The sequence below is a fragment of the Rhodnius prolixus genome, unplaced genomic scaffold (genome assembly GCF_049639745.1).
Source record: "Rhodnius prolixus isolate KJV_2025 unplaced genomic scaffold, Rpr scaffold_1, whole genome shotgun sequence".
NCBI classification, from domain to species: domain Eukaryota; kingdom Metazoa; phylum Arthropoda; class Insecta; order Hemiptera; family Reduviidae; genus Rhodnius; species Rhodnius prolixus.
Window position 1 is genome coordinate 5427901 of NW_027411581.1, and position 23474 is coordinate 5451374.

The window sequence follows — 23474 nt, forward strand, 5'->3', positions numbered from 1 at the left end:
CTCATCTTTTAAGCTTCCAACGTCACCGAAACGGTACTTTACTAATTTTATACTTAAGTCTAAAATTTAAGCTCTATCTAGAACATCTATACCAAAACTTAGGTTTAGCAGTTACACAGCAAATGGAGAGCTAATAAAAACATTCTAAAGACTGCCCTAACGTAGCTGGTGCTGCATTTGGGCACGACAATGAAGTTTAATTGATCTAGTAAATATTTTATTTAGATGGAATTAGCTAGATCATATCTGAGGTTTAATAGTATATTAAAGATCCGCGCACAATTAAGCTCTTACGAGCTTGAAATCTTTGAATATCACTGTTCACACACTTTCATTCTCTCCTAATTAAAATAATTCATCTTCAAGTCGGCTAATGATATAACTCATGCTCCAACATCTAACACATCTCTATACTTCAATAATTCCTTTAAAAAGTAAGTAAATGGTCTATTTCTGTTTGGGGAAGAAATCATATGGAACTTGTCAGATCTGTCCAATCAAAACATATGAAATAGGTATTTTGTTCCGAATACACATGGGTTATAATTCTGATTTTCATTATTATTTCAAAGTGCCAAATATTTTCAAGAAACCTTTTTGGTTCAAATAGGGTGGGAATGACCAGCTCAATAGTAGAGAGACAATAAGCGTATAAACTGGCAAAATTAGTAAGTAAAAGATAAGACATTAATTGGGAATATTTTAGGATTTTATGAAAAAAAATGTTTTAGGTTTTCCTAATGGCAAGAATTATGAGAAATTTTCAAGTCTAAACATAAAACTAATTCATTACCCCTGATTTCATTGCTTATTGAGTACGCACAAATACGAAATGTGCCAGAAAAATGCAAAATCCAGAAGAAATAAAGGCTTGAAACTTTCACAGTTTATTTAAATTAATTTAAGTAGTCAATTCTTTCAAATTTCTATAGGAGCGATTACTTAGATCTTCTCTCAAACAACAAACAAGGTGAAAACCCTGCATGGTTACCTTCGTCGTCATAGCCTACATGGTTGGGATTACCTAAAACGAAGCATATGTCCCTTCGTATTTAGTATTGCCGTCGTATGCTGACCATGGTGACGTAATGCACTACTAAAATTTTTTAATTGTTCACATCCATCAACCCGATTGAAATCAATTCCTACTTAAGTTGAAGTAAGTAAACTTAAGTAAGTTTGAAGCTGTGATATCACCTTTTCTGGGCGGAATACGCATATTATATTTAAGAATTACTTTGGTATTTTGCTTCCTATTTACCTGTAAACATCAGAATTAGTAAACGATGAATCATCGACTTGATGTGCAGCTGAATGATCTAGAGCGGTATCAACTGCACTTCCGAAATTAGGCGTAAACGATGATGAAGTGGATACAACACCATGGTTCTCGTCCACATGATGTTGATGTTCCATTACTGCGCCAGCAGTCTCCCATACCTAAAAATTAAAGAAAACTAGGTGTAAATGTTAATTCCGAATAAATAAGGAAAAAATGTCCGTTTCAAATTTTCAACATTTCAATCCAACAGAGGGCAGGATAAAAGATTGGACAACGAAATTTTAGGAAATGCGAGAACAATTTGAAAGAATAAATTCTGGTATCTTCTGGTCATTTCTAAAGGTGAATCTTTTGTCGCTTGAACTACCTCACGTGCCAATTGTAGTTCAAATTGTTTCACTAATACGTGCAAATTCAGGCTTTCTTCACCAAAAAAAGGCTCGAAACACACACTGATTTTTTTCACTATAAATCCCTGAGTAAATTTCATTTTTTTTTTTCTATTCTACGTTCCTATCGCTGTACATAATACATACTGTAGCATATTCTAGAGGAAACTTCGTTCATAACTTCGGTTATTTTTGTCGCTAAAGGTTATCCAGGGAGGATAAAAAATAACATAGAATGGAGCTCAAAACTAACATGTTGAGCTGTAATTCACATACGACCACAAAGCGTGAATTAAAAGTAATAGACCATTATGTAGATCTGCAGTATAAGAAGTTTAAAGACAATTTTAGGGAGCCGTTTTCGTTAAAGTATTTCGGTCACAACCTTACCATCTGAAGTACCAAAACTGTATTGCGAGTATGAAACTTTCTGCGCCCTTCAAATTTGGAGATTTTCTGATAATACATACACCACAATATGCTAAACTATACCATACCCAAAGCACATTACGATGTACTAGAAGGTCGAGAGTAAAAATATTAATATTCATGTTTCAGTCAATTGCCATTCAATTGTTAGAATGACTATGAGTACGCTGACCTGCTGTCTTTCTTTTGCTTGTTTTGCTATCTTTATGATTTTCTATTGCAAATCAATTGATTTCGAAGACGAGTATTGGTGAGGAGATTCAGCAAGCCTTAGCTGTATACAGAAGAAATTTATAGTTAACTGTCTTTGCCAGAAATAATTTAAAGAGAGAAACGGATAGAAAGAAAGATGTTCAAATGATATATCTGACAGGTTTTTGCAACTTTCTAAACGCTGTGCACTCGCCTGAGGACGGCTCGACTTTGGATAAAAAGCAGTTACTGAAATAAACTTTTTAAAAATTTAAATCGCTTGTCTTACTTAAGAACCCTAATTATATTAAATTCTGAAATTGATTCTGAAAACAGATTTTAAGGGTGAGCTCAAAATCCCTTGTTTCCTATAATTGTTGGCACACATTAGAAGTAAGTTATTTTATTATATATATTGCGAAAAATCAAATAATAATGATAATAATAATACGCCACAGAGGGAGTTGATTGATGTCGCTCTGAACCGCAACATTTTGTTATCACCATGGAGAAGAAGAGACTTCAGTACCAGGCTCTGGGTACAAAGTTGGGTAAAAAAAACCGATCGAGGTTTACTCTGTGGTCATGTCGGCGTACAGATTTCGTCCCGAAAACTGGAAGCATATTCTTATTACGCAAAAAGCCTTGCTTTTAGTAGCAGCGTGCACAGTAAGAAGGTTCCATGGAATGTAAATTTATCAATAGAAAAAGTCCACTCATTTCATTTGTATAGGAAGTGGATACCAACTTGACTTTTTTCTAGCCCGACGTTAGCAACATCACTCCATGGAATGTAAGAGAGATTCGATAATTACCGAAACGTTTTCACTTTTATCAATCAGAATCACATATCAGATTCGCTAGTGTTAATCTTAATAATGTAGAAATCAGAAATTGGTGTTATATACATTAGGAAAAAGATATAAGTACAGTGATCATGTTAATTTTAAGATCTCGAGTTTTCAGCTCAAAAAGCACGTCTTGAGGTCCCCTGAATTCATTTTTTTTTGTTTTTTTGGAAAGCAGTTGATTACTCACCTTTTTAACGGATGCTATTTTTTGATTTAAATCTGCAGCCGAAGTTTGACCAAGATGTATAGATCGTGGAATATTTGTTTTATCTTCCGTCAGCTGCGAAAGATCAGAATCAAATGCAAAATCTAGTTTCATATCTGCATTATCTTCATTCTAAAAACAAAAAATAATAATTTATTTAGAACACGTTATAGCTTTTCTGAAATGTGATCTCATCCATTTTAAGATTGATGAAATCGTTAATAACGATTATCCGTCAACAGGAGGTTGGAACTAAAGCGCTGTAGAAAAGATTTTATCCGTTATACCATGCATGACAACAGACTGAGGACTAATACTATCTTTAGAAACGAAATCTCACATTTCAGATAAGGCCATTAAATCTCTGAAGATTTAAGAGCCGAAATAAGTCTGGAAGTTCGATGGATAAAACCTTTGATGTATGTTTATTAACTAGGTTATAAGCATGAAACCTCAAACTCCGACAGGAGTTCCAAGATTCTTCAAACAAATAAAGTCCGGCTAATCTGGAAAAGTTCTAATGCGATAAAGATAATAATGCCTGATCAATTAAATTTTTTTTTTTTTTTGTTCAGCATGAAAAAGATGTTCACATTTTTGTAAAGTTAACTATAAGGTTATAGTTATTTTGTCTCTTAGTTTGGGTTCTTGATGCTATACATAAATTTTGATGTGAAAAGGAAGAAATCTGTGAGTTACCTAGATTTGATCGCACTAAATATTAGTTATTTTTACACCAGAGAAAATCTAAACATACAATATTCATAAAAGTGCTTAACACGCAAATAAGTCAACCACATTTTATCTTTTTAGTTCTTACCTTACTAAAGGACATAGATATCTGTATGGGTTCTTGAGGTTTATTGTCTCCTTGTTTCATCTCTGATACAGACTTAAATCCTAATCCAATACCATGTGAACTACCTTCTAAATCTTCTTCTAATTTTCCTAAAAGCACACATAATAATCATAATATTAATAATGATTATTAATCAAATTCTATATTCTGTTTGGGCATAAAAAAAAATTATCAACAGGAAGTGATGTCGAAATCCTAAAACAGGAAAAATACTTTATTGAATGTACTTATTTTGATTTTTTAAAATTTAATACCCTTTGAACTAGGATTCTTTTTAAATAGATGGTGAGATGTTTTATTTTTATTTTGGAAAATTTCAATTTGTAAAGATCTTTTTTTGGAAGCGATATCTCGTAGATAAGATAAATAAGCCTCTATACAGTCTATTATACAGAATTACTTAAGATGCTGAAAATGATTTTAAAGGAAATCCCTTTACCAACAATAAGAACAATTTGATAAAAAATAAGATCTAAGAAAATTGCAATATTAGAGAATTATTAATAGTTTTTTCCCCCCCAGATATTTTTATAATATAAATTTATTAGTTTTCACTAGATCAAAGTAATTAAGAGCTTATTAATTTTTCAAATGGTAAACTCAGCGCCCAAGAGTCAATAAGAATTCACTTGTCAAATAATTATTTTTTTGTTCTGAACTAACACATATCAGCAACTAATCACAAATAAATAACTACTTACTTTTCTTGAAAAATACGTACCTCTTGCTTTATCTATTCTTTGGCCTTTAAGAGAAGAATATTTCGCCTTCATAGCCATTTCACTGGGAACTTTATAATTCGTATTTTCAAATATAATTGTTTGTACAGGAGGTGTAGTTCCATCTAGCAGTGCTTTTTCTACAGCCTGAATGCATTAAAAATAGTTAGCAATATGTATTGATTAATTAGTCTTACTGCACAAAGTTCAGTCCCATGTTTGGTATTTTCCTACGGAGCACTGAAAATATATAATTGTGAATCTAACTATCCTCACAATAAAATAAATTGGTAAATTACTGTATTAATTGAAACAATTAAATGTCTCTCCTATTTTCAGCCTCAGAAATGAAAGCATTCTTTGTATTTGAGGTAAAGAATTATTTACCATTGCTTCATTTTTGGGCTTATAATGAAATCGAATATTAATTCTTTGCGATCAAAAATGGTGAAATGCTGATTGAAATATTATTGGTTCTAAGATTAATAGTTATAAAATATCAATAGTTCTGCGCTTACAAATTCTTATTTTCCCGTATTATTCAATTATTATTAAATAAAACTACATTCTTAAAAAAAAAATTTGAATAGAAAAGGAGATAACTGTAATAATATACATAGATAGATAAGAATTATATAAAATTAAAAAAAAATTGTAATACAAAGAATGATGCTTACATCTCTACCCATTTTTGTAAGCGCCTTTTCAGCACTCGGACTACTCGTCTGACTACTAGCTCCTGATTGGCCGTGCTCATTTAAATCGATTGCACTGAAAGAATAAAAAAGAAATATGTAAATTTTAAAAATAACATTTTAGAATGAAAAGAGGATTCAGATGGAGTAAGCAGCATCAGATCTACCGAGCGTGTTAATTCGGATTTTCGTAGGATGCTTCAAACGTTTTCTTCTGACTACAATTATCTTAATCGCATTCTTATAAATCTGAAGTCTAATTTTTTTCGCTTCAATTTTCCAAAGTTGTGAGTTCTAAAAGCCTATTCACCTATAAGTTTTTGTTGTTAGAGTATAGATCTACTTCTAGGGGCAAAGTCTAAGGATAATGGACGCCCAGAATATGAATTACTTTCCGACTCATTTTTCAGGCAATTATTACTCTCTTGTTCTATCATATATAACTTCCGAATCATTACTTAAAGGCACAAAAAATTACAGTATTATTACCTCTTGTCCTGACTATTAGAAAGTGTAGAGGCAAGATGTAGAGGATTATTAGCTGGAGGCGGCGTTGTTCTAAGTGTTGCAGTAATTGGTTTATCCCATGCATTCACTGAAGGCGGCGGAGGAGGTGCACCAGCTGAACATGTTACCGCATCTATTATAAAACAAAAGACTTTGAAGTGCGATACAATTATAATGAAAGGTCGAAAGATAAAATGAAATTCTTCTAAAAAGAGTTACATTTTCGGTCAAATTAGGAATTTTAGCAACTGGTTAAATCTCGATAGTGATATATACTTGGTAGATAGATAGCACCATACATTTTGTTTTTTTAACAAAAAATAAGAAATAAATAAATAATAAAAACCTCTGAAGATGGAAGACAATAGAAAAATACCCTAAGTTTCATTTCTAAAAATATTAGGTCGTTGCATAATGTTTACATATTCGTTATTGTTAATAATATGAACATCAACATTTCTTAATTGACACACGTAATAATCGCAGACCTTTTGTTAACTAATTTGCTTATATCTACCAAATTTCCTTCAGGGTGAATATTTACTTAAACGCAATGAGCAATATTTAAATGTTTGTTAGACCAACTACTCATTAAAGATCATTACTAAGGAAATAATTTCATCTTTACAAGATTATGGGATGAATATCAAGTTCCAAGAAAATCGCGAGACCCTGTTTTCGAGAAGATACCCATTTACTGGAGAAGAGATTTACTTCAAACGCTGAATTTTAGCAACCTAGGTCATTTCTCATTCACAAATCCCCCTAAAAGAAACAACACTCTGGAAAGATATTTATAATATAGGTTTTTTAGATTCCTTGTGTACACAGTAAATTCGAAATCTAAAAGAAAACTGAAGTAGCGATTTTCGAAAAAACTCCAAAACGAAGAAAACTGAGTCAATAAACTTCCAGCAGACGGGATTTTATACGATATTTTGCCGCATTTCAATGGCGGTAATCTAACGTAATATAAAGTTTAAATTCTTCTGAGTGGTGTACTCGTTTTTTTTTTTTAAACCTCTCTTTTTGGATCAAGGGCAAGGGAAAACGAAAACTTCTAGGTGAAAACTTAAAACAGAAAATTTTGCAAAACCTAATCTCTACAAATGCATTTAAAAGTGTGCTAATGAAGGCAATATGAGGAAATTTAGCCAATATGGACGTTTATTCACAAACTTTCACCAGTTAACCATGAGGTTTATTCTTTATAGAACAACTGAAAAGGAGTAACAGAAATTCCGGATTGCCAGCTGGTCCCTCATTCAGGAGAGATACTTTGATAGTTACCAAACTTAGAGATGTTCAGTCAATAAGGAGCCTAAGTGAATGATTCATAACCAAGACAACTTACTAAAAATGCTTCAGTCAACAACGGTCAAAATGCCTTTTATACATTATCTTAGACAAATTTGGGCAGTTAACATTTTTTTCATTCTAATTGCCGTACAAAAATTAATAACGTCAGAAATTTATACAATGACCTAATAAAAATATTAAAATAAATAAAATAAAACAGTTCTTACCACGTATCGGAAACAATGCAGTAACATTCTGATTTATTTTATTCATTTCCGAAACTTCTTGCTGTTGTTGCTGATGCTGTTGTTTACGATTGTTTTCTAACCGCTGTAGTCGAGGCGGTTTATTGTTACTCCATTCTCTTGTATAAGATTTGGATTGTACGGCTTTTGCAGTAGTATTGGTTCCTTGTAAACTTTTAGCCTTACCTTCTTTACCTCGGCCACGTTTTGGTTCATCTTTACCCAACGGTCGAGATTCTTTGCCTATTTTTTTGCTTCTAACCTCTTGGAATCCATTGTCTAAAAATGAAATATTGTAATTAAATTAAAAACTGAAAAATAATTCACAAAAACAAAACAAAACTAAACAAAAGATAAATTTAAAGAAATCCTTCACCTTTACCATCTTCAGACCTGCTCGGACGTCCGTTCATATGAGCAGTGCTGAATTGGCCTCGTTTATCGCCAACGGGCCTGAAAATAAATATACATTAAAGAATATTAATTACAATCAACCATTTAATTTTATAGTTCATAATTTTTTTCTTAAAGATTACCTTTGAATTTTACTTTTATCCATTTTTTGTTGGATCTTGGAATGTTTCAAGTTTTTGGATTCACTGTCGCTAGCTTCGCTAGTGGTTTCCCATTCTTCTCCACCGCTGCCTCCTTTCCTACTATTTGACTTATTTTTTCCTAGTCTACTGCTAACGTTATCCTTATTCTGACGAATACCTGATAAAAATTAAAACACGATACAATCAATTACTAAAATAGAGTACATTTTTTAATTAAGACTACATGTTTAGGAAATTTATAAAAGAAAGGGTTACTCCAAACATGAATGGAGCTGAGGATAAATTTTGATAAGGCGGAGCACAAAGCCAATCGAATGTAGATGAAGAAGGAAATCATAATAAAAGAACAAACCGGTTAATCTTAATGCCCAACCAAGAGGCTAAGTTTCATGCTACAACAGTCTCCTGAGAACAAAAAAAAAGACTGAAATAGGTAATAGAAAATGGATTTGGAGAAAAGAGAGTATCAAGTGCGAAAAAGTGATTGGAATGTTAAATTCTGCCTTAAGGTACAACCACATCCAAATCTGGACTTATAAACGATATTAAGAATATGTTATCCTGCATTATACCTCCGAAAATATGACTTTTGAAAAAATCTACATTAAGGGCCTAAATTTTGAGAATTGCGGGCAAAGGAAAAAGCTGGGAGTGGAACAGGTTTTAGAATTGAGGATAAGATTTGCAAAATATTGATTCAATATACCTGTAACTGGGGACTGAACATGTGCTTGTTTCTGCTTTGTCTTATCATCTCCAGCTGATGAATCCAAATCAGAAACTGACTGCGCCTGACCTCCAGATGACTGGATTTGGCTATCATCCTCTTGTTTGTTATCGTGTTGACCATGAGATGGGAACGGTGACTTATTACCAGGCGGTCCGTAATGGCCAGCCACGTTGCCCAAATTGCCTCTAGTAGCACGATATCCGCCACGTCCACGGCGAGAAGGTTCGCCTCGTGGGGCGAAACCTTCTTTACGGCTGCCACCACCTGATTCGTAACCGCTACCTTGGCCAACATTTCCCTGCTGTTTCTTATCTTGTCTATTCTTATCGTTCTCATTTTTCTTTGAATCGCGGATGCGTTCATCCTTGTCTCTTTTTCTTTCACCAGGCCGAGGTGACCTGAAAGTTACAATTCTTATTCAAAAAATTTCTTGTACGCTCCAAAATATCAATACACATTTATCGGATGCACAATGTTGTTACAAATTATTAAGAAATTTACTTTACTTCAGAGCGAAAGAAATAATGCAGGATTTAAAAAAAATAATAATCAAATTTGAAACTCAGTTCAGAAGTCAACTGAGGCCAAATTGGGACCATTTTCGCCATCGAGATGTGATGGTCTGCAACCGGGCTCATAAAACCAATATTGTCAGTCTGCCATAAACAAGAGGCTTCTATTGATCACATAGTATGATTTCTAGGGACCTTTCCTCTCTATATGCTTTATTAGACCTACTTTCGGGACTGCAAAGTAAACCACTATTGGCTGCAGTGTTCGGGAACTAGGTATGTCTTATGCACTAATCTATTTCAGTTTGTATAGTAACATCAGCCAAACTTCTAATTATTAAACGGTTATTTCTTAAATACTTTTAAACAGTATTATTTAAAATAAATCAATCCTGTATCATCAGTCCATCTTTTTCAATGAAAGTTACACTCAACTTTGCGAATAAAAAAACTTACCTTGGAATTTGTTTTCTTTCAGTCTTCTTATCTTCTTTTCCAGATTCAGTGGAAGCGGAAATTTCATCAGCAGATGCTTCCGATTCAGAAGCGTTCCATTGGCCTTGTTTCTGAGAACCACTTTTGTTAGAGCTGCGCCTATTAAATAACATTAATAAATTAACTTATAAAATTAAACATTAAAACAACTTTCCGAAGAGACAGTTACAGCAAAGTAAGAATACAGCGAATGTTTTCTAATTCCCACCTTCGCCAGGATGGAGTAATTGTGAGAAAAATTGATTGAATGAAAAAAGATTGCAGAAAATTTCTAGAATCTATTTCGTATTCTTCTGGCAGTATGTTTGCTGCTAATTTGTCTATCTTTTTTTTAACGTTTTTCTGTTTTGATGGGTTTAGTAGAGTTTGAAGAACTCCTTTTTTTAAATCTATTTGTCTCACGAAAGCCACAGATGAGAGCGTACTGAAAGAATCCCGAAATGTTCGAGAAATAAAGATAAGCCAGAAAAAATGGAGTCCAAATCAAAAGATTAATCTCATACTATACTACCGTAGACCTGAATATTTAATAACGTCATCTGTTCAGCCTAGTGATTACCACGCATAAAAAAGGGTCATAATTCGAAAAATAAAGTATTTCGTGCAAATAAAAATTTAGAGAGAGAAAATCACCTTGGTTCTTTGCTGTTCCATGATGATCCAGAACCACGGTAGAAAACTGAACCATAGTTACTTCCCGGAGGATAATTTCCAGAAGCTCTATTACCACCACCACGACCACCTCTACCACCTCTGGAACTTTTATCCTTGTCCTTCACTATATTTTCTTTCTTCTTCTCGCCTAAACTTTCTTTATTAGAAATGTTTTTTTCACCTATCATATCATCGTTAGCTCTGGATGCTGAAAATCGCAACACTGTTATAAGAGATATTCATGCAAGTGATCAAAAAATATTTGTTTTTTTCTTTTACTTCAACGAATTGATATACTAAATCACCTTGAACAGCTGATTGTTCTGTATCCTTAGCTTGATTGGATGGAGTCGATCCTCCATCTTCAGTAGAATCAGCCCAAGATACAGTATTAGATGCTACACCGCCCACAGATGCAGACGTACTTGACTGCAATTTGTTCCTGGAATCATCGTCGCCTCCACTATTTGCAATATTATTTTGACCACCCATGACTTCTTTCTTTTCGGCTTTTGCCAAATTTTGCTTATGCTCATAAGCTTCCATTTTTTCACGTGTAATTGGTCCAGGAACATGTCCTTCTCGCCTAGGCTGAAATTCAAATAAATTAATGAAAATTTTTTTTAATTATAATTTAATGAGAGCGCGCCTAAATGTATGGTTTTAAAAAGCATAATTTACAGTTTTACAACGCAATATTTCAGTAAAATCTAAGCAGTAGTATTAGGTGATTTAGACATAGTTTAGACCTGTGGTTGGAATTTGTGTTTCTGCCATAAGAGCAGTAAATCTTTAATGGGAATTACCTTTTCTCTGATAAGTGGCATGTCTTTTGGGAGGAGTTCAAAAAGAGAGGAAGACAAACGAACATCCAAAGCATTACAAAGTTAGGCTCACTTGCAGATTCTGTAATGGAGGAGACTCCAGTACACCTCCAGACTGCGATCAGTTGAAGGAGGATATCTTAACCTTAGTACGTGTTGAGATATCTCAGATATCTTAATATGGAGGAAGTACCGAAGAATGAGTTGTTTTAAATCAATTTACAACCCGTAAAAAATTGAACTAATAATTAAATGTATATTTTTTAACCAATTTCATGCGTTATTTATTGCTTTTGTTACTCCTCCTATAAAGGATAGAAAAAGATATAAAGATATATAGAAGATATAAAGGATATGATTGAAATCGGATAGATTTTCTATTCTGAGGATACATGTAACATATAATGTGCTCATGAATACGAAAAAATCCATACCATAACTCAAACCAAAAACTCGCAGTAAGTACAAATTTCATATTTTACTTAGGTGCCACCCAAAATGTGACAAAAACGTTTAGATAAAAATCGGTCTTCCGGAAGTGTCACTGCGTAAAATATTTTTGTTTTTTGAAAGATTTTCTAAAATCTAGTTATTCTAATTGCCTGTAAGTATAAAATTACTATTTGAAATTCTTTTCCGGAAAAACTCGATTAAGGGTAATTTTGAGCGGGGTAATAGTTGAGCTTCCCTTTAAAGTGCTATTGGAGAGCTATATATGATGTAACACCTATTAAATATTAGTAAGGTATAACAAAAATTGCAAATTTGAACAAAATAAGCGGCTTGGAAAATACTACTTTATCGAATAATGTTTTTTATGCTACTTTTTGCGAAAATGGTTGCATTACAGTAAAAAATATTATATTTTGAAGTCAATTATCTTTCTAGGGCAAATTTTACTTTTCAAGAAACTTTTTATGTAATCAGCGGTAAGACGAAATTCTGTTTATTGTTCACAACTAATCTAAACTTTTTGCCACTTTGTTATGTGCATTGTGAAATAATTAAACGGATTCTACAGAAACCTTGACAAAGACGCAATATAGCCAATAGGTCTTAATAATTCGTTCAGCCAAAAGTTCTTTTACATAATTTAAATCATATGTAGAGGCAGGCAACCTTATAAGCCAAAGGGCTATTTTTGTAACATGTTTTAAATGTTGGCGTGTGCGCACCAGTGGTTCAATTGAAACAATAACCCTTTTCATTAACCCTTTGCTAAATAAAATTATGCTTACATTCTTTAAGAAATATTTTCAGTTAATTTCATGTTAATTTTCTTGGAAAGATTTCCCAGTTAAATTAAGATATACTGAGCCACCTATACCTGTTGCTTCATTCTTGAGATATAAATTTGGATTCAACAAATTTGTTGCACGATTTTTAATAAATAGTTTTTATTAAATTCGCTGGTTATAAACTGTTTTATAAAATCAATCGATATTTACGAATAATCTGAAAATATAAAATCTGACGTAACAATCTTCAGCAATCACAATAATATTGAATGGAGTTTTATCGTTTTATTGGTTACGTTATAACGCATGAATAAGAATTTTTTTAAAATTCTGGCAAAAATAAATAATATCAATACGGCTTCATTCCGGATATAATCAATAAACTTGGCCAATCAATTATTTGCCGTTTGTTTCGCTTTAAACCATTTGTAACGGAGACAGGTTTTATTTGACGATTCTCCAGATGCTCTGTATCAGCTTCTTTCTTTCATATCCTAATTCAACCTGTCTATACTTTAGAATCTCAAAACTGCTTGTATTCAAATTGTTATTATCACTTTTATTATACCTAATCATTTTATTCTGCTATTATTTCTGTTTAAGTTGTTGCAAAAAAAAAAAAAAAATTGCAGTTATAAACGAGGACATGGCCTTCATTTTAAAGAAAAACTGGAAATTTTAATTTTTATAGGAAAAAAAAGGAAAAAATTGTGTAAGTTGGGTGTTTTTCAACATTACGCTTTTTTTGTTATGTATTCGTAGGTTTTGACGATCAACCCTAATACAACTGTTCTACCGGTCAGTTTTAATAAGAATAGTCTATAATATGAAAAATATGGCGTGGAGGAATGAAGTGAATCGAGTTTATTAAAGCACAAGTATAATATGAATTTTATGTCTAATTTACCTAAACACTATTAACACTTTCACACGAAATTCGCTAACAAGAAAAATGCGTGAGAGGAAATTGCAAATATAAAGGAAGTAGGCCGGTGTTGTTAACAAAAAAAAAGGGGAGGAGGAAGGGAATATGTTTAGGCAGCTGTTCGGAAGGAGAACATGAAGATATCAAGAAAAGATATGTATCTTAGTATTTGGCATAAAATGGTATTGATTTTTACTCTTTTCTACTTCATTTTTCATTACTGACAAACTTACTGATTGTCTGTTTTGAAACTTTGAACCAATCCCTGTGAAATCTGCCCATCAAACTGTGTACGATTTATTCTCCACTAAAATACAATTCTGACAGCCATCATCAAGGTTACTCGCGTTTATTATTTTATAAAGAATAATGTGTGAACATGGCAGTTGCGGCTAATTGCTAAGTTCTGCAAATATTTTTACGAAAATAGCGTGTAAAAAATTGATAATGAACAAAAGACCTGTTTTTTCTTATTTTATCGTTAAAGTAACGGTAAACTGTTAAAAAGCTCTGTGTCAGTGAATGATGAGCAACGGTGAGTCAATAATCCAACTCAAATCTAATCTTAGGGTACGTTGAATGGTTTAAAAATAATAATTTGGAAATCTGAACCAAAAATAAAGAGCAATGTAAGGTATATGTATGGTCAAAGTAAGGTCTTCACAGTTTTCTATAAAAATGGTTTTATAATCAATATTTCATGTTTCTAATAATTGTAAATTTAAAAACTAGAATTTTGTGCCTTAAAATTGCTATTCAAGTAGCAAGTCAGACAGACTGTTACCTTTTATGGTACTTTTTATTAATGTTTTATAGTATTAATAACTATTAAATCATTTATCATCTAATATACTTAAATATGTATATAATTAAAAGTTACTTAGTATGAACGAGAAAATCGTTTTGGTAAATACATCATCAAATTAAGAGATCAATTCGCTGGTGGTAATGTGTAACACTACTTAAACTATTAACTTTTCTTATGATAAAGTGTAGTCAAATTTTCAATTTTTACCGCCAGGAATGTGCGCTTTGAGTCCGAAAAATTGGTTTTCCGAAAATGATGGATGAGCGTGTGTTAAAAATATTTGAAAATGAAAACTCAAAGGAAGCTGAAACTTATTATTTCGATAGGGTCTCTCACTAAGGGAAGCGGAAGTTAACTCCAAAAAATTTGATAACGGTGACTTCAGGAAAGATAGGCGTTGTTAGGGTTCATCTAAAAGCCCCATGTTAGTATCATAAACGGAGTACTGGGTCTTGTACATTATTAAAAGAGGATTATCTTAAAGTTAAATAATTTAAGGTGTTACGTAAAATTCATGATTTGAAGAAAACTCCAAAACCGAAAGTACCACCTTTTTGGGAATTTTACGAATAGCACCTACGTTTTTCTCTTTAAAACTTTGTCATGTAAGTACATATCTATACTCATACAGTTTAACTCAAAGTGCTTCTATTCTACTAATTACACTTATCTCGCTTAACTCTACTTGTAAATATCTTTATCTCTTTCACTATGTACCTAACGCCAGCATACTTTTCATTATTAGGAAAAAATCTTGTTCACTTGTGGAGGGCCCATGCATATTTAGTAGAGCTTAAGATCATTGCAATGATTGCTACGCACTTAGAAACTCTCTTGGAGGAACTATTTCGTTGGCTATTGCGGCGATTAGGACGTAGAAAGTCCTGTGATTTGGAATAGTATGTTTGTACTTTATACATATATCCTTCTACCCAACGAAACAATACCTCCAAAAAAATGTCTAAGTACATATATATGTGTGTCGTATATACAAGAGTATATATGACACCGAACAAGAGTTCAAAACTGCCTTTTTGACTCCCATCTTTGGATATCAATAAAGATGTAACAGACGGATGCAATGGGGGTTTTCGTATAAGGGCGCGCACCCACAATGTGCTTTCCTTTATTACCAATGGGCCCATTAAAACCCTTAGAAAGTATTACATTAATTCTACACCAAAAAAATTACAACCTTAAAAAATAACGCCTTATAGTTTATAATTATTATTAGATTACTGATAAATGAAAACCCCCTCCTAACATTTTAACAGCTACAGAAATATTTTTAAAAAATTAACTTCCTGAGTGAATTGCACATTTATGTTTCAAAAACCACTTTATTCTCTTGCGAAATAAATAAATAATTTACTAACCAGATTATCTCTCTTTTCGTCTTTATAATTTTCTTTTTTACGAGGCTTCTCTTCTCTAATCTCTTTTTCATATTCGATGTCTGCCCATGGATAGTCATTATTCATTAATTCAGGTATTGCTCTGTATTAAAAATAATTAGTTGTAAATACGTATAATAACAGAAAATTTCAATACTGATGAAATAGAAAATAGAAATTAAATTTACAAAATAAAAAAAACTAGTTCCATTTTTTAAAAAATGTTTTCAGCTTACCTAGATTCTTCTCTCATGGATTCTCTAGAATTCCTTGATTCTCTGGAAGCTCTTGAATCTCTAGAATCAGGTCTTGGAGGTCTTTCTCTACTTTCTGGCCTTTGAGGTCTGTCACGCCATTCATTATCACGATCCTTAAACCGTAATTTGTATAATCAATAAATTTCAAGATGTAACATAGGTTATTTGAGTTGGAAGACTAATCACTTTTACAAGGATTTATTTTTTTCTCTCTAAAAACCCAAGCCATTTAATCTACTTTGAAAACTGTTATTCCTGACGATTCTCCGTCTCAGTTTCAGTTCTCATAAAAGCGGGCACCAAAGATGTTTCAACATCGAACTAATAAAATTTAGTTCAAATAAGTCTTAACTCTCCCTCACCTAGATAGAGAGGCGAGTTCTTCCATAAATTACAATCTTTACAATAACTGGATGTGACAGATCAATTCTGCCACAAACGGCACCAACAGTTCACTCGGAAATTTATGGTTTTATCGTTAGAGCTATAAATGCCCCCAAAGAATCACCTTTGAAGGCAATTTACCCGCAAAAAAAAAGTTTAAAATTGATTTGAATAAGAACTTAATTTTTGACTTACATGTGGTTTATTGGAATATGTGTCGTTCGAGGATTTTTTCGCATCCCTCCTTCCTTGATACTTGTCATCATAATGACGATTGTGGTCCCAAGAGGAATTTCCTCGCCTACCTTCCCATTCTAATTCTTCCCTTTCCCGTCTAAAATGCCAAAAATAGAAACAAATATAATGAATGCATTAATTTAAATATTAACTAGCAACAAAACATACCTTTCTCTTTCGATGCTATCTTCAGGAGTCAATCTTTCACGTCTATCCTTATCGTCATTGTCTTTCATTCTATCCCTATCAATGTCTCTATCGGTAATTTCCGTCTCGTTTCTACGACCTGTATTATTTGTTTGTTTCCCTGAGAAATGTGAAGTATTATGACTATTTGTTATAGACCACCTCGTATCAAAACTTTGCAATGAATTTGCAACATTATTTGGTGACTGTCGCATATATTGTTGATTTCCTGGCCTATCATTCATCTGTTTTTGAAATCTTGGAGGTAAATTACTTTGAAACCTCTGAAAAGTCTGTACATCACGTTCGCCTCTCACATCACGATCGCGTTCTTTTTCACGATTAAAATTTGGCCGATTATCCAATTGTGTCATTTGTCGGAAGTTTTCCACAGCTTCTTTATTTTCCCTTATTTGTTGTTGCGCTGGCATTGTTTCCTTTTCCCATTCGGAAATATTAGCATTTCCAACTGAATGTTGTTCAATACTATGATGAACATCCTCTTTACCTTTCTTATTTTTCTGTTCCATTTCCATATGAGATTTTGAACAAGACTCTTCAAATCTCTTTTCTTCCTCTTCTTTTCGTTGCTTTGCTTTTTCAGTAACGGCAGCAAGTTTTTCAGACAATTGTCTTCTCTTTTCCTTCCAATGCTCTTCTATTACATCAACCACTCGAGTGGTCTAAAAATAGTTAATTAACAGTTTTATTCAAATTATCCATTAAAATATAATTAAACAAAAAACTAAGGAAAACTTACAAGCATAGATGCAGGATGAGGATTGGGTCGAGATATCTGATTTCTGAAATCTGAGGGAGACATCGTTGGTGGTCCTCTTCCTTGCCATGGCTGCGGAGGCGGTTGTTGCTTATCACTCGGAGCTGACAATCTATCACTCTGTTTTTCATTTGGATCCTGTAATACAAAATTACGAGCGCTGCTTAAACAGTTTTTCATTTAAAATGATAAAAAAAAAAAATAGTTTGATAAATTTCGATTTTCTTAAACTTGGACTTTTTTGCTGAATTTTAAATACCCATTAATGAAACGGAGCTTCTCAAACTGCATTTACACCCATAAGCGAATATATTTTCGAACTCCACCACAAGTCGATGCCTCCGATTGTTCCCTCCACTCAGAACATTCGTGAAAATGTACTGAAAGGCTGGCTCTCTTGGCGAAAACAGATGTGATAAAAAAATCATGTGTTCCTCCATTATGTCCGGGCTAGAATTTGCGAGAGCATTCTAACCGTTGAGAAGTTTTTATAAATTATTATTTTAATTTACTGCACGGTTTTTCCATGTTTTAAGTTCTTCTTGAACACTCCTTTAACGATTTTCTTTAACTATTCCTGCATTGCGTGAAAAAGACCAATGACCCATTCTCCAATCTCTCAGCGTCTCGATGTAGGTTCCATCCTTGCTTGTATGTGCATAAATATTTCTGGACGTAGGGGATTTTATTAGGAGAACAGAGATTTATTTAAAAAAAAGGAAACTGTAACTTTTAGAATGACGTTTCCTACCTTTTCCATCTCTAAATCTTTTTCATCTTTTGCAAGAGATGGAGACGAAGATTTAGTGCTGTCTTTGGCAGTGTCCTTGCTATTATCATCTGGGCCTGCACCTTCATCATCACTGAAGGCTAATTTTTGGCTAAAATAAAAACAATGCGAATTATCTAAATAAATAAAGCTGAATAATTTATTAGATTAAAAATAAATTATTAAAACCCAAATGCACAATTAAAAGTAAATAGAAACTTAAGTAAAAGTCAATAATTAAAGACAAACATACTTATAATCTATATCATCTTGGGTAGCCCAACCAGTATCTCTTGAAATTTCGTCCATGCGATTTAAGTCTTCTTCCCTAATGATCGGTCTAGGAATAAGATCTTCAGGATCGGCCAACGGTGGCGGACGTGATCCTTGTACAAATCTAAAATAAAAATAAAAATAAAAAATATAGTGTTATATTCAATTAACCAAAACGAAATATAAAAACTAAAATCAAATGAGAATAACATGATGATTCGTTATGAATTTCTCGAATAATTCTAAATTTCTCAAAAAAGATCAAAGAAGTATGAACGAACCAGCGAACATTCACCATTATTCATCAGCATTAGTAACGATCTAGGAGGCCAATATTTGGTGGCGGGCCACATTTTAAATGGTCAGTATTTATGAATTTGGTTACTTCAGTGTTCAGATAGTAAACTTCAGAAATATCTCGTTCTCCACTAGAATCTGGGTTTCTAGTTCCCCCCTGAGTTGTTCGACGACCACACTTACTTTAACACACCAACCATCAATCACTATTATCTACTGAGATGTTAATGTTTGTTCGCAAGCGAACTCATGACACTCACACAAATAAATTTTGAGGGATTACAACTTAGATTGCACACTGTCACCTAATCACGAGACCTTTTGAAGTCATATAGTTCTCCCAAATAATAATACTGCACATAATTAACCATCTTAAAAGTATAATCTGCGTGCCGTAAACCATTTCATACATAATAAAACATATTTCACAAAAAAAAAAAAAAAATCACCTGTTTTCCGGTGGAGCGTGAAAACGTGGTCTCACTGGTGGGCTATTGAAATTAGGTGGAAACATGTTGGGGAATCCACCGCCTCTGTTTAGCATAAATGGCGGTACGACACCCTTGAACTGAGAGGGTATTTGCGGAGGCTGTTGCGGTGGTGGGCCTCCCGGGACCGTGGCCGACCCAAACTGGCCCAAGTTGTTGCGATTGCCACCAGGAACAGATTCCGGCGGTAGGAAGGGATGCTGTGGCGGTGATGTTGTAGTATTGGTGGTAGTGACTGGCGGAGGTGCTCTGGTTCCGCCACCTTGGATCCAGCTGCCTTCCGTCTGAGGCCGGAGGGAGGGGCCAGGACCGTACTGCCCCTCCTGGCCGATCGGGCCCTTCGCCAGGGGGACCGGGGCCGCTGCCTCCCCAGACAGGCTGGGAAACTCCTGTTGAAATTGTGGTGACTGATGTGCAAGAAAGCTGGGACCGGTCTCTCCGCCGCTCATTACTGAACTCCATGTTTTGTCTCCTCCACTTGAGCTGCTGCTTCCTCCCGTTTGTTTTACATTCACCTATGAACAGATTAATGAAATGTATAAACAACAAAAATTATCGAACACAAAAAAAAAAGAGGAAAATTCATCTACCAATGTTTCACCAAAATAGAAATCTGAAGAAGGCTTGTTTTAGAAAATTACATGGATTTTACTATTGAATTGAAAGGGATTTACTACTTAGCCAAAGTTCCAATTACGCCAGTAATCCTATTGGCAAATGGATTGATACTTAAGGCGAAGTTCGTTACTGTGAAGATGCTGAAAATTCCGAAAATATCTTGGCAGAATCGCAGAAATCACTAATGCTACATTCGACATGGTTATTCCTTGGAATAACGTTGTATTGTTCATCACAGTTGTACAGAATTAATAATTAATGTATATAGGATAATATTAGTAGGACGGACTAATTGATATAATGTACAAGCACAACCTTATAACCAAACTGAAAATAGAAATGAATTAATTCACGAACCAAACTAAATAAAACTAAAAACTAAATTAAGTACACATTTGAATATAATAGTAATTAACTTCACATTAGGATATCTTTTTGCTATATATACGAGGTAAAACCTTAGAATTCCCAAAAAATGAAAGAGTGCGCAGACGAAACATAAGTTTGAGCTGCTTTCTGCATTTTTCTTTTTTCTTCCTTACACTTATACATTCCTTAGTATACCAGACAATTTCAGGCACAGGGTATCAAAAATTATTAAAAGCATTAAGCAAGAGTCACTTTAAGGTTCACAAAATAAGGAAAAGTTTTGTTCATACTATTGGAAAGATACTTTTTCTTACTGACTAATTTCAATGACATGTTCAGGATATCTTACAAGCCTGAGAAATATCAATCAGGTTATGTCTCAAGAAAATGTGCTACAATGCTTTATCCAAAATTATAAAGAAATTTCAGGGGAAGTGAAATACCCAGAAGTAAATAGGTGTATAAATGACCTTCATAGGTTTAGAGTAGGGGATTAAAAGAAGTTTGTTTTTCTATTTCTTTTTCTCTTCATTAAAACGGCGTTCTAAATTTCTTAGATCTGTCCTTCTACCTTTGACTTTTATTGTTTGCCACAAGCTATTTTAGCAGAATCCTCGAGAGGATTATGGGTCCTCTTTGTATTGCGCGTGTTGATTTTAAAGTATGATTACTTAGTACTAGAAAACAGTTAAATTCATATCTCCAAGCTTTTATTTCACTTTAAGAAACACTAAAATATCTGTTGGAATTTATATTTTTGAAAGCTCTGTACACATTTTTTACATCTCTAGCTAAAGACACTTTTTCTTTTTTTTAAATTACTTATGTAGACCACAAAATCAAGAATATATCAAAAATTACTTTAGATCAACTGTGTAGAAGACAGAATCATACAAGCTGGAAGACGAGAGGTATCCAAGGATGGAAAAATGTAATGAGACTATTGAACCTAGTGCTCTCTCTGGAGCAGAAACCATGAGATTCTGATCTTTTCATACATCTTTCAAGTAGTGTATTATACAAATCAGAACTGCAAGCAGCACGAGACTTCTGGAAGCAGAAAAAGACTTTTGTCGGAGATGAGATGAGTAGCAAGAGAAAACTTGCTCAAGGAGAAGAGAGTAGAGAGGAACATTTTAAAGACGATAAAATTAAAGTATCTAACATGTTCGGGCATGCGAAAATATTGAGTTTGGAAAGTTGTTGATCTATATCTAGTGGTGGACTAAAGGAAGAACAAAAGAAAAAGCGAAAGACCAAGAGGAGACTTGGAAGATTTAGGTTCAACAGATTATGGCAGAACACGCACTAATATACAGCTAAGAACCGAGCAACTTTGTGTGGACACATTATTGTACTGAGGCTGAAGAAAACTATACCACAGGGCAACCTTGGCAAAAACGAATTTCACACTGTATCTGATTGGAGGATTTCCAATTCCTAACTGAAAAATAAGATAAATTGCACAAATAATAAATTTACCTGGCCTTGGGTCGGAGGTTGAGATATAGTATTGGTCTGAGGTGCAGGTGTCCCCACGGCAGCAGGGGCACTGGTTCCGATAGAGTGGTTTATTGAGCTCGCCTATTGAAATAAATAAAATAATTGAGCTTATATGTTGCATACGATTGAGCTCTACAACATCAAATGTTAAACTAGCATTTTTCAGGTTACTTCATTAACTTAAGTTTTCAGTGTGATGATTATTCTGAATAAAACTTACCGCTGTTGGTTGTGGTGGTGTTTGAATGGTAGGTGAAGGGCCAGTCTCTCCAGGTTTGCTTCCCCATCCTGTGCCTCCTGTTGGAACTAAACTAACTGTTGGATCGTTACCACTATGTTCAGATTTTAGACTCGGAAGATTAGCAGGAGGTCGACGAGCTGACGGAACTTTGCCAAGACTTTGCATTCCATGCTTACGAGGTACTGTGCTCTTTTGTGTATGTGGCTCTGAAGATTCACCCTTTTTTTTTAAAGACAAAATTAAAAAGATTTACCCAAATTATTAAGAATGAGGTTATAAAATATTTTAAAATAAATAAATGATGAAAAACATACCCTGCTGGTTTTGTTATAAAGACTATTTATATCTAGGGATTGGAACTTTGATTTTCCTTTCTCCCCCTTCGATGATACCCCCGACAATGTAGACATGCTGTCCGCAGGGAACCATTTAGATTAAACAGACCCCCAGAACGAACCTTTATCCTGAAATATGAAAAATATTAAAATTGGGTCCATGTAAGGGTATATACGATTACTGTTTTTTAAATAGCTAATCCGAATTTATTTTTTTCCTTAGAAATCTTCAAAGAAAATATTTTCTGAAAATAATCTTTAACTGTTGCTATTTTTTTACGGGTAACGAATGTTTGACGAACTTCTGAAAATGTTCTAGACAGCAGAAATTAATTCATAATGCACAACAAAATCTGTAATAAGTGCTAAAATAATCAAAAATTTGCGAAGGATAGTTTATCAAACATTTGCATTAGATGTTGTGAGTCCCTGCGAGTAGCTTAACCTTACAACACACTGAATCCCTAACATTTACAAAAAATAAAGTAATAAATTAAAATAAACAAATAAACTAAAAACATCACAAGCCTATGAACAAAAACTGACACTTTAAGGAAGCTATAAATCTTGATTCTACACACAGCTAAATAATGTGAGAAAAAAAAACTATCCAAAACGTTGAATAAAAAAGATTTTACCCCTGGAACTTAGTTTCGGGGATTTATAGTGCCCTTCACCCTGGGGGAAATAGTAAAGCATATTCAGGGACTTCGGCGTCCCTACGGGAATTGCAGCCAACAACATAACATATCTTTAACATCTTCCTAGGGCTTCAAGGGATAGTTGATATGCTTGAGTTTGACGAATCCACAAGCAATATTTAGATCATTATCGCACACTCATTGTAAATTATGATCATTCAACAGACGTTTTCAGCCCAAGTCAAACACTAAAAGGGAGCCGTAATGGAAGTTTTAAGTAGATTTGGCT

General features: G+C 33.6%; 1 protein-coding gene and 1 long non-coding RNA gene across 3 annotated transcripts in view; one reads left to right on the forward strand and one right to left on the reverse strand.

Annotated features, from left to right (window-relative positions):
• The window catches only part of nocte (no circadian temperature entrainment), a 37328-nt gene that overhangs the window by 11942 nt on the left and 1912 nt on the right, over positions 1-23474 (reverse strand). For both annotated transcript variants that reach the window (XM_074122673.1, XM_074122727.1), the window contains exons 3-26: positions 22524-22673; positions 22189-22428; positions 21948-22049; positions 19440-19993; positions 18674-18817; positions 18403-18532; positions 17634-17789; positions 16856-17556; positions 16646-16784; positions 16046-16179; positions 15792-15912; positions 10926-11211; positions 10600-10828; positions 9928-10065; positions 8936-9357; positions 8209-8386; positions 8049-8125; positions 7655-7951; positions 6111-6261; positions 5604-5697; positions 4929-5073; positions 4169-4296; positions 3331-3480; positions 1262-1440 (exon numbers count right to left, since the gene is read on the reverse strand). In XM_074122673.1, the coding sequence (XP_073978774.1) occupies positions 1262-1440; positions 3331-3480; positions 4169-4296; positions 4929-5073; positions 5604-5697; positions 6111-6261; positions 7655-7951; positions 8049-8125; positions 8209-8386; positions 8936-9357; positions 9928-10065; positions 10600-10828; positions 10926-11211; positions 15792-15912; positions 16046-16179; positions 16646-16784; positions 16856-17556; positions 17634-17789; positions 18403-18532; positions 18674-18817; positions 19440-19993; positions 21948-22049; positions 22189-22428; positions 22524-22619 (4991 nt within the window). In that variant the 5' untranslated portion in view covers positions 22620-22673. The remainder of the gene's footprint in view (positions 1-1261; positions 1441-3330; positions 3481-4168; positions 4297-4928; positions 5074-5603; positions 5698-6110; positions 6262-7654; positions 7952-8048; positions 8126-8208; positions 8387-8935; positions 9358-9927; positions 10066-10599; positions 10829-10925; positions 11212-15791; positions 15913-16045; positions 16180-16645; positions 16785-16855; positions 17557-17633; positions 17790-18402; positions 18533-18673; positions 18818-19439; positions 19994-21947; positions 22050-22188; positions 22429-22523; positions 22674-23474) is intronic.
• On the forward strand, positions 416-2568 carry LOC141455097 (uncharacterized). Its single transcript, XR_012459153.1, has 2 exons — positions 416-668; positions 2230-2568. It is a non-coding gene; the product is annotated as an uncharacterized lncRNA (long non-coding RNA).